Here is an 11,530-nt window from a genome sequence, read left to right as displayed (position 1 = left end):
CCTACTGCCAAGCGAGCTCGGAAAGAAAAGAAAAGAACTACATCCGCTGAAGCCTCAGAAGCAAGAGCTGAATCAACTCCAGCCGTTCCTTGCCCAGAAGCTGAATCGAGTCATGTCAAACAGAAGAAGAAGAAGGCCAACCTCAGGAGCAAAAAGAGGGTGGTGTCTGATGAACGATTCCAGGTGTTCAAGGATCGTCACATCTGGTGCGAACGAGTTGTAGATGTGGACGAAGAAGATGAATGGAAGTACCTTGAGGTACTTCGTGAGAGCAGAATGCGGTGGACGGTGACAGAACTTGAGCCGTACATGAGCAAGGTGGTGCGAGAGTTCTATGCAGGGCTACCATCAGAGTCACCGAGTGATCCATCTCAGGTCTTCATAGTGGAAATCAGGGGGGCTAAAGTCCGAATTTCTCCAGGAATCATCAACGAGACCTTACGCCGCGAGCCACTGACTGAAGCAGAAAGAAAAAAGGAGGCTGAGGCAGATCTTGTGCCCATCTATGAGGTATCAAGATATCTGTCTCAAGGGCATCAGTCAACATGGTCTGAATTAACCTCGAGAGATTTTCCTCCACGGATAGCTGCACTGATGGTCATCGCATCCTACAACTGGGTCCCTTCAACGAATAAGCACCACATCTCTGAGGAACGAGCAAGGTTGGTCTATAAACTGGCACACAGAATCAATGTCGACATTGGGCGGATGATCTTCCAGCAAATGCTCGATCTGAGCAAGGTCATCAAGGGGGATAGACGATGGTTGATGTTTCCCTGTCTCATCAGCAAGGTCATCAAGAGGCAGCTCATTCTGCAGCTCGAAGAAGGTGAAATGTGGATCTTCCCAACCAAATACAAGAAGGATCCACGAAGTGGGGAAACCTTTCTCAAGAAGGAAGCCGCTGCTGCAGTTACCGAGGAAAAAGCCAAGGAGAAACGGAAGAAAGAGGCAAGGAAGAGAACTGGAGTTGCGTCGACATCGCGTCCCTCTATCTCGAATCCGCATTCAACAACCGCTGCCCAACCGGACATACCAACTGGAGGAGTCAACAGCGTGAGTCTAGGAGTGATTCGAGTGCCTGAGGCTCCAGCCGATGCAGAGGGAATCAGTACAGCCCTTGAAGATGTGGCGTCAGTTCTTGAGCAACTCAGGGTAGTAACGGCCATGCTACGCGCTGCAGTCACAGGTAAACCCACTTAGACCTTATCTGAACTTTCAAATTGTGTTTGCTCATCGATTATTTTTAACATCTGTGCTCACAAGCAGGGGGAGAAGATTGACATCGGTGGATGCATGAACTATGGGGGAGTTTTTGGTTTAGGAGTTTTTGGTTTATTTTGGGGGTTTTTAGAATTCTGGGGGAGTAAGGAGAGTTTTTTTTAAAGACATTGTGTTTTATCTTTTATCTCCTTGAACTCGTTGATATTAAGACTTGACACTCCTTTGGTTTTTTGGAGTTCTTTTGTTTAATCGGAAGCATTCCCAGAATCATGTGTGGCTCGTAGTATGTTGTTTGTTGCTTGTTTGGTCTCGATTTCTTGGACAGGTACTTGTAAAGCACATATGCTAAAAAGGGAGAGATTGAAGATGCAAACAAGGCTGGAGTAGCACGTGTAGCAGTCCGACTAGCTCTGGAACTGACACGGGAAGACTTGCGAAGCAATCTACACACGTGGAGGTGAGCTGGAAGCTGAGCTGGAGCTGCAGGACGTGCTGGACACTTCAAGAGACGAGAAGCTGACGTGGATAGGAAGCTTGGAGTATCTTGGAGGATCTTTGAAGAAAATATCAAGTTTCCTCTATCTTAGAAGAAGATAAAAAAAGTGAAGATTCTCATGAAGATTTGGAGAAATCACAAAGAGGATCTAGGCGAGGAGTAGCCGCAAGTCCTATTATGTATAAATAGGCGTGTGAAAAACCTTGTAGGGTTTTTAACACAACTGAGAGAATACTTAGCAAAGGGTGTGCGAAAATCGGTGAGAGTTTTTGTGAGCTAGTGTGCTAAGGGATTTGGGTGAGAGGTTCTTGAATCACGTATCGATTCAAGAACAAGTGAGACTAGTGTAGCAAATCAAAGTGTGTCTTGAGGTTGCTCTAAATCGGGTTCTATATACTTGTAAGTTACAAACATATTTACTAGTGAAATATTTTTGAAGAGAAAATCCCTGTGTTGTGTTCTGTGATAATTCCCATATTACTACTCTTACATTTTCACATATGTCGTTTTTATCTTATCTTTGACTTTCCCGAGCTTTAAGTTTGGGCATTGGGGTACTGTTCAGGTTTAAATCAGTCCTTTTGGGTTTTCGGTATTTTGATACTAGGGGTCTAAGATGGATATTTTTTTGGGTCAGGTTTGGTTAGGTTCCCTCTCGTATTTGGATCGGTTCCCGTATCCGAATATAATTATTTGAAATACCAAAAATTTACTGAAATTTGGTTCAATTTTAATGAAATTAGGTTTAATTTTAAAGATATATTGGGTTTGATTTTGAAAAATTGTAGTTCACCTTTACAAATTTATCTAATTTGACATTTGAAAAACTAAGATAATTGGATATTTCAATTGTTTTTATTATTTAGGTAATTTCAAGTTTATATATACATAATTTTTGGATAAACAATTGTATTTTGGGTACTCATTCTGTTCGCATACGGCATACCCAAAATATTTTATAAGAGGAACCATTAAGGTATTTATGACTATTTGATTTGGTTCCATACCTCCTATTCTGGTTTCATTTCCGTTTGGTTCTTTAGTTCCGACTATTTTACTCAGGTCTAGCTCCTATGTACGTAGTGATGTTTTTGCGGGCCTAAAGCCCGCGGGCTTATACGGGCCTTTCATTAATTTTTAAGCCCGTAACCCGTTTAGTTATATGAAATCATAAAAAGGTAGATCCATTTACGTCCGTTTATTATACGGGCTTACCCGCGAAATAAAAGGGTACCCGTGTACCCGAAAAAACAAGTGAGGATGAAGTGGGTCCCATGTGAGTGAAAAGTGAAGAGTATCAATATCATCATGTGAGGAAGGTTGTCTTCGGTATCAGTCGAATCTTCGCTCTGACTTTTCCACCTTTTTTGTTCTTACCTTTTCTTTAATTTTCTTTTTTCTTGTCAACATTTATTATTATTTTCCTTTGGTCGGCTAATGTTCCAAACAAAACAAACAATTTTACAACAAACCATGACTGCACATGAACATTTTTTAGATTTTCTACAGTCAAATGAGAGATCGTTGGCATTATCGCCTACTTGGTCTGTTGCTTTAGTGTTGACTGTCTTCGTTGTTGTTTCTTTAATCGTTGAGCGCTCTATTTTTCGTCTAAGCACTGTGAGTAGCCTCCATTTGAATACCTCCACATTGAATCATTTTGTTTCTTCATGATCTTGAACCTTTTCTTAATCATTTTACAGTGGTTAAGGAAGACAAAGAGGAAACCTTTGTTTGCTGCATTAGAGAAGATAAAAAATTTTATGTTTGTGAAAGTTGTTTATAAATTCTCTTTTTTTTTTAAGTTAAATGTTATTTCTAATTTTTTTTTTTTTTTTGCAGAGCCTGAAGAAAAAGATCAAGTTTAAATCAAAGATAATCTTTACAAATATTTATTTTATAATTTTATGTTTGTTTGAACAAAGCGTTGATGTTATATTTTTGAATTGGATTTTGTTATTAATTATTTATTTACTTATGAAATGTTGGATTTTGTTTATGATATATGTTTATTCATTTCAGAAAGTTTTATTTTTTTAAGATATTATGTTTTCTAAAAATATATAAAAAAACGTAATATTTATTTTAAATTTATAATAACATACATAATATTACAAAAATTCAAATGTAATTTAAATAATTAGATTAAAAAAAAGATAAACGGGCTTTATATAAGCGGGCTTTAATAGGACGGGCTTTATACGAGCAGGGTTTAAACGGGCCCGGGTAGCCCATAAAAACAACACTATATGTACATTCCATCTCCCTAGCCAAGGGAATGCGAGCACGAGATTACCAATTTTCCCCATGTAAGTCATAAGCCATCGGTAGGATACGCTTTTCGGAGCAACAATTATACCTAGCGATGAACTCTGCTGGTCCAATAGGCACCAGACAACTCTGCTGGTCCTGTAGTTGCGATTGATGCTCCCAGGCTTCAGTATCTGAGGCTCTGGGATAACCGAGCTGCGAGTTTCATACTTGACAATATGGGTTCCCTTGTAAAAGCCGATATTGACACCGTGTTTGACGAGAAATATGATTCAAATGATATCCAAAAGAGAAATATGGTTCGTGATTTTCTCATCGGGATCTCTCGTGTCAAAGATATGATCATCACTTCGGCTACTCTCGAGGTAATCTATGTTGAATTCGCTGTTTGAATGCTTTAAGTGTACATCCTAGATTCCTATATATAAGTTATCCTGATACCTCTTTTTTTTTTTTGGTTGTAGGCCATTTATGATCAATCAAGACGTGAACCATTACCCTTGTTTCGAAACCTATCTTTCTTGCATGTTAAGTTCGGTGGCTATAGCTGGGAAATGTTGCCAATCTTTCTTGAAAGATGCCCCAATCTAAAATCTCTTGTAGTGGTAAGGATTGTCTACTAAACCATACACTCTGTATATCTTGAGATGCAAATGGTAAAAGTATCGTATATTTTAACTGTGTTTCTTCCACTCTTGTACAAGCAGGGGTCTATTACTGACTGTGAGGAAAAGGTGGGAATTTATCTTTTGCCCTTACCTCGGTGTTTCCTAGCATCTCTCGTGTATGTTGAGATAGAGAGGCCATTTAAAGGGGAATCGATGGAGATGGAGCTAGCGAGTTACTTACTTGAGAACTCACCAATCCTCAAGAAACTCATTCTATGCCTGGATTGTTCCGAACATAAACAAGAATCTGTGACCCTCAAGAAACTCATATCCATTCCAAGACTCTCTACATCAGGCCAAGTGGTTGTTCTCTGATCATTGACTATACATACAAAAGCTTTTCTCTTAGTTGTTATTTATGTGAGCGCTATGCTTCTTCTTCTTTTGTGGTGATTTTTATATCCTGTAAAGTTACTAGTACAAAAATGATCGTATAGCCACTGAACATTTCGTGACTAAGACCTAATTTTCATGACTATATCATCATATGGTCACAGAGAATCACGAAAACAAATTGTCTATAGGATCGTGACTTAATTTTTTTGTGGCTTTTCGTGTTTACTTAGTCACGGTTTAGACACATTTGTTTCGTGGCTGATTTAGTCACAAAGGAGCCACACAACACTCGCGGTAGCTATATAGCGAGTGTTTACTTTATTGTTATTGTGTGGAAACCTTTCATAACTTAGCCACAGTTTAGTCAGATGAATATTCATGGCTTAGTTCTAAAGCTACACGTTAGTTTACATGGCTAATTTTAAATTTGTCCCAAAAAAAAATCTAAAAAAATAAAACCTGAAATCTTGAATTTGAAATTCTAATATCATACATTATGAAAGGTTGTACAAAAGATCTAATCATACATTAGCAAAAGATTTATAAAGTTAAAAAGTCTTACAAAAGATGCAAACTTTAAACTTCAAAAGCATTAGCACACCACTAATCTAAGTCAGACTGTTGTGTTTGGGTAGTAAGAGAAGGGTCAGTAGCAGGAACCGAAGGTTGGAGAGTACTAACACTGAGATACTTTACAGTGTAGCTCGTTGGGCAATCATAGAATGAGTGAGTTTTTCCAAATACCTTGAGATATTCGTGGTTGAGCTTAATGCCAGAACTAGCAGCAGTTGAGCCACTGGGAAATCCTAAGGTAAAACGAAGTCGTTTACAATCGTAAAATAACCGTAGTGACGATGATGATATTAATGTGGAACTGGAACTGAACTAAACCGAATTAAACCGAACGTGTTTTCTAACCCAAACACTACTCGAAGTGTTAACCTTCTCTACCCAGAGAAACCCTAAACGGACGCCAGAAAATCATGCACTGGGAAATTCCACGACTAGGTTTCTCGATCTCGCTTCACTTTTGATCTACTCTCTTCTTGCTCGACTGCTAATTTCGCGATTTTTATAGGTACGTTCGATTCCTTTCTAACGATTGATAATCCAAACTCTCTTTCAACTTCTGTGTGAAGATTGTAGAGCCGATTTCGCTTTTCTTTATCGATTTTGGTGTTTTCTCTACGCAGACTAAAATGGATATAGTGAGCAGCTTGCCAGAGTCCCTGATATTTGAGATACTCTTGAATCTCTCCACAAAAGATGTTGTCAAGACTAGCTTGTTATCAAGCAGATGGAGAAATCTCTGGCGATTCGTACCTGGTTTGTCCTTGGAGTATAGTTATTTTCGAAAACACGATGCTTTCGTGAGTTTTGTCGATGCGTTTCTTGGTTTTAACAGCGATTCTTGCATGCAAAAATTTAAGTTAAAGTGCAACTGGGATTATGTGTTTAAGGCTGATGTTAAGCGGTGGATCGACACTGTTGCTAAGCGGAGAATTCAGCATCTCCATGTTGCTGACATAGACTGGGAAGACGATGAAATGCAGATACCTCCAACAATTTACACATGCGAGAGCTTAGTGTCCTTAAACATCTATGGCATTACCTTGCCTACTCTCAAGTTTGTTTCTTTACCTTGTCTCAAAGCTATCGTTCTAGATACGGTTAAATTTTCCGGCGATTCGGCTTTAGAAACGCTGATCTTGGGCTGCCCCGTTCTGGAAAGGTTGTATATAGAGAGGAACCTATGTGATTATACGGAGGTTTTACGTGTTCGTTCTCAGTCTCTGTTGAGCTTCACTATTATTGCGTACTCTCACAATACTTACGTTGAAGATCTTGTCGTTGCGATTGATGCTCCGAGACTTAAGTATCTGAGGCTCTGTGATCACCGAACTGCGAGTTTCCTACTTAACAATATGGGTTCCCTTGTAAAAGCCGATATCGACTCTTTGTTTAACTTGCTTTTGAAAATGAAGTTTGATCCTAATGATATCCAAAAGAGAAATATGATTCGTGATTTTCTCGCTGAGATCTCTGGTGTCAAAGATTTGATCATCGTTTCGAGGACTCTCGAGGTAAATCTATGTTCAAATTTACTATTTTGAATGTGCTCCAAGTATGATCTTTTGTTAAACGAAATGTCTATTTTGTTTGTTGTTGTTGTTGTAGGTCATTTATGAGTACTCAAGATGTGAACCATTACCCTTGTTCCGAAACCTATCCTTCTTGCGTGTTGAGTTCGGTGGCTATAGGTGGGAAAATGTTGCCAATTTTTCTTTAGAGATGCTCCAATCTAAAATCTCTTGTAGTGGTGAGGATTGTCTACTATATAAACCTTAAACTTCGTATGTCTTAATTTGCAAATGGTGAAAGTATCTGTGTATTTGTACATGCAGGGATCTATTACCTATGAGGAGAGTGTGGGGATTGATTACATTGTTCCCGAATCTCGGTGTTTCCTGGCATCTCTAGAGTATGTTGAGATAGAAAGGCGATTGGAAGGGGAGGCGATGGAGATGGAGCTAGTGAGTTACTTACTTGAGAACTCACCAGTCCTCAAGAAACTCACTCTATGCTTGGATCGTCCCAAAAAGAAAAAAGAATGTGTGATCCTCAAGGAACTCCTTACCATTCCAAGACTCTCTGTCTCATGCCAAGTTGTTGTTCTCTGATCCTCATTTATCATTGACTATGGACATGCAAGGTTTTCTTTTTGTACTCTAGTTTATGTGAACTCTATGCTTCTTTTTCGTTTGTGGTGATTTTTATATCTTGTAAATATTAAAATCTTATCTATGTTTTGGCTTAAATTAGTAATCATTTCTTTTGACTGAAAGATATATGTTTTTGCTAAATAATAGATTCAGTCTTAGAGTAGGAAAAAAAACTGCAATATTAAATAGGAGAAAAGGTAAGGATTACCCTCAATGTGGACTATGTACTACCATTGTTGAAAGTCCGACTCCAAGAACAAAAAACAAAACATGAGCAATTAATTACGGAAAAAAATAAGTTTGTGTGACCAAGCTTAGAACCTTCCATCTACTAAAGGTGTTTGAAAGCTGTAACCACTATACCAAATCGATATTTAACTAAAATTTTGGTCCTTAGATTTAATAAACACTTTGAAACCTAGAATCACAGGTTTACCCTGCTTTTAGTCCGGTATATCTTTATCACTTGTTGAATTATGTGACTACAGGTGGGAAATGTTACTAGTCTTTCTTGAAAGCTACTGAAATATAAAATCTCTAGTCGTGGTTAGGAATGCTTACTTGAACCATGAACTTCCTTTGTTACAATGCAATGGAGATAGTATTATAAGCTCAACTTGTTTCGTTCTCTCTCAGTTGCACTTTCAGGGATCTACGATATTATCTAGAGGAGAGAATTAATAATTTGTCGAGACCTTGATGTTTCTTCTCATCTCGTGAATATGTTAAGATAGTAGAGGTCACTAAAAAGAATGATATTGTTTTCAACGGTTTCCCAGCGTGATACCTTACAACACGCTTTCATTGAAGCTGAGAGTTGGAAAAATACACACGAAAATGAGTGCAAAGAGGAAGTAGATGAAGCCCCGCAACAAGAACAAACAGGAGATCCCCCTGGACCCTCCAAATCCCTACATGCCAGATGAATGATTATGGGCGGATTAGTGGGCTAGGGTGGTGTCTAAGGAATAACATCGGACAAGACATCGCTGGAAATTCCAGTCTGGAATGCAAGTATGTCAGAGAAGCCTTTCGACCCTACATGTAGTACTGGGTGGGTTACTTTGGGCAATGACATATATTTTTTTTTTTTTTGCTAAATGGTAAATATTTCATTGAAAATGAAAAATGTTGGTGTTACAAAAATGAATGAACAAATTGATTAATCAAAAGATTGGTCCCATGCAGAAAAAAAAAAGAATAAAAAACATGGAAGCAAATTCCATCATTTGACGCCAAAGTTTGAAGCAATGGAATCAAATCAGTAGTGATAAAAAGCCTGTGATCTCAAGGTAAGGCAAAACCGAAATATATGAACAAAATGAGAAAAACAAAAAGAAAAATCTAAAAAGCATATTGGAAGCTGTTTCATCCGGCAGCCGAAGAAATAATTATTCCTCAAAGAAGTCAAAGGAGGCCTGAATAATGACAGTCCTCTACTCAGCTTGATCCAGAAATCAAAACAGACTACACTAACTATCAGAACCAAGAAGCGCTAAATGCTCAAGTCAAGATCTTCCTGATGTCGGTCGGCAAGCTCAAATAGCCTTACTATCTCCTCCGCGAGCAAGAAAAACAAGACACAAACCAGATTAAAAGCAGTCTCAAAGCCGCCACACAGAACAGAGCACCTAAACCAAAACGAGAAGACAAGCAAAACCTTCCATAGGGGAAGAGGAGACGCCGCAGTGGGAGACAAAGCGGGAGACAACTAGAGCAAACACCACACCGAATATCTATTTAATGTATGGAGTTTGTTGACAATTTAATAAATAAAGAAGTTGACCAAAAAAAAAAAGATGAAGAAAAGGCCATTAAAAGAAAGACGATGGAGATGGAATCTACTGAGTTACTTACTTGAAAACTCAACAATCCTCAGTAAACTAACCCTAAGCTTGGATGATTCTAGAAAGAAAGGAAGAAGAGTCTTGACGTCAAAAAAGAACGAAGGAGTCTAATTTTATTAGAGAAATGTGCTAGATTGACTCTAATTTTAGGAAATATTACTAGATTGACTCTCCATTTTTAGTTTTACTAGAATGACTTTAATCTTTATAAGAAAGACCACAAAACCGTGGTTTAGAGTAGATATTCACAGTTATGCCATTTTGATTTATTTTTTCAAAAGAAAATGAGTTAATTACACAGTCATCAATTAAGTTAAAAAAAAGTAAAAAATTTCTCTAAATTCTGGGTAATATCGACAAGAATATGGAAGATTTTCTTTCCAAATTTTTTCAGAAAAATCATCATTTCTCCTAGAATCTCTCTCCACGATTTTTAAAGCTAAAAAACCTAAAAACTATCATTTGAAACCCCGAACACCTCTTTCAGTATTGTTGGTAGAGTTAATGTTGATATTGTATTGGTAGATTTATGTATTGTTGGTTTATTTATATCATGTGTGGTAGACTTGTGGTCGTATTTGGTAGAGTTATATACTATAATTGCTCCCGGGTTTGGTAGATTTTATATTATAGTTGCTTTCGAGTTTGGTAGACATGTTCATGGTAGATTTGTTTTCATATGTGGTGAGCGTTTGGTAGACTTACGAATTCTATATTTGCGTTCTCTCTTTGTGTGTGGTAGATTTATGTATTTATTTGGTAGATTTGTGTTCTATATTTTCTTTTCTTTTATTTGTGGTAGATTTGTGTTCGTTTTGGTAGATTTGTTAATGTTTTGTGGTAGGTATTCTATAGTTGTTGTCGAGTTTGGTAGACATGTGTTTGTTCATGGTAGATTTGTTTTGATGTGTGGTAGATTTGTAAGATTTAAATGTTTTTATTTGTTTGCGGACATGGCTTCAGCTAGCGGCTCAAAGGATTATCCCCAAAGATTGTACCCGGAAGGCAAATCTCCTTTGCTGAAGAAGAGTTGTCATCATAACTGCAAGCTTCATGAGTTCATCATGATGATCAGGGATCACCTTGGGGAAGAAATTTACAACGACATCATGAATAATTCTCAAGTTGGCGTGCTACTGAAGCTTGCATTGACTTCGTTCATATGGAGTGCTAAGACGGTTCAGTATTTTGTTAGCAACCAACTGAAGGTGGATAGGAATCATGAGTTCTGGACTCTTATTGGAGGTCGCCCGGTTAGATTTTCACTCTTAGAGTATGCTGAAATCACGGGGCTAAACTGTGACCCAATTGATCCCAATGACAAGTTGGAAATAGATCACACCGAATTTTGGGCCGAGATTGGAGTGAGAGGTGGGGAAGACCCTAATTGGAATGAGTTAGAAGCTCGGATGAAAACTTGCCAAGCATGGACTTATGAGAAGAAGAAGATGTTGGCGTTGCTTTTCATTTTGCATGTTGGCGTATTGGGACTTCACCGCAACAGTCGAATCTCGTTGGCTTTAGCCAAAACAGTTATGGATGAAGCAGCTTTCGAGAGACAGCCGTGGGGTCGTTATGGATTCCATGAACTAATTTATTCCATCAAGATTGCTAACTTGGGGGGAGCACGATACACTCTCCACGGATGTGTACAGGCAATGCTTGTTTGGGGTTATGAGTGCATCCCTATATTGGCTGAGAGATCAGGGAAAATACGCCCCGATGTAGATGACTCGGTTGTTCCTCTTCTTAGGTGGACTTCATCACGGTGTCGTTATGTTTTCGAGACTCTTTTGGAGATGGATAAGAGTGAAACCGATGACCACAAGGTACTTGTACCTTAGCAGCTATTTAGTTGGTAGAGTTTTTTGAAAATAACTTAGTGTTTGGAAGAGTTATTTATTATACAACAATTTGTGGTAAAAGTTAGCAAATGTGGTAAAAATTTAACATTTGGTAGAGTTT

At 38.2% G+C, this 11,530-nt stretch overlaps 1 protein-coding gene and 1 pseudogene across 1 annotated transcript in view; both read left to right on the top strand.

Annotated features, from left to right (window-relative positions):
* Nucleotides 1-6,194: 6,194 nt before the first annotated feature.
* On the top strand, nucleotides 6,195-7,676 carry LOC18018188 (annotated as a pseudogene).
* A 2,842-nt stretch (nucleotides 7,677-10,518) lies between these two features.
* Nucleotides 10,519-11,530, top strand: part of LOC18016416 — a 1,548-nt gene continuing 536 nt past the window's right edge. Inside the window, exon 1 of the mRNA XM_006401826.2 lies at nucleotides 10,519-11,394. Coding sequence (XP_006401889.2) covers nucleotides 10,519-11,394 — 876 coding nt within the window. The remainder of the gene's footprint in view (nucleotides 11,395-11,530) is intronic.

This window comes from Eutrema salsugineum, unplaced genomic scaffold (genome assembly GCF_000478725.1).
Source record: "Eutrema salsugineum unplaced genomic scaffold, Eutsalg1_0 scaffold_2, whole genome shotgun sequence".
Classification (NCBI taxonomy): Eukaryota; Viridiplantae; Streptophyta; class Magnoliopsida; order Brassicales; family Brassicaceae; genus Eutrema; species Eutrema salsugineum.
Note: the sequence above shows the minus strand (reverse complement) of the source record. Positions and strands in the feature narration are given on the sequence as shown.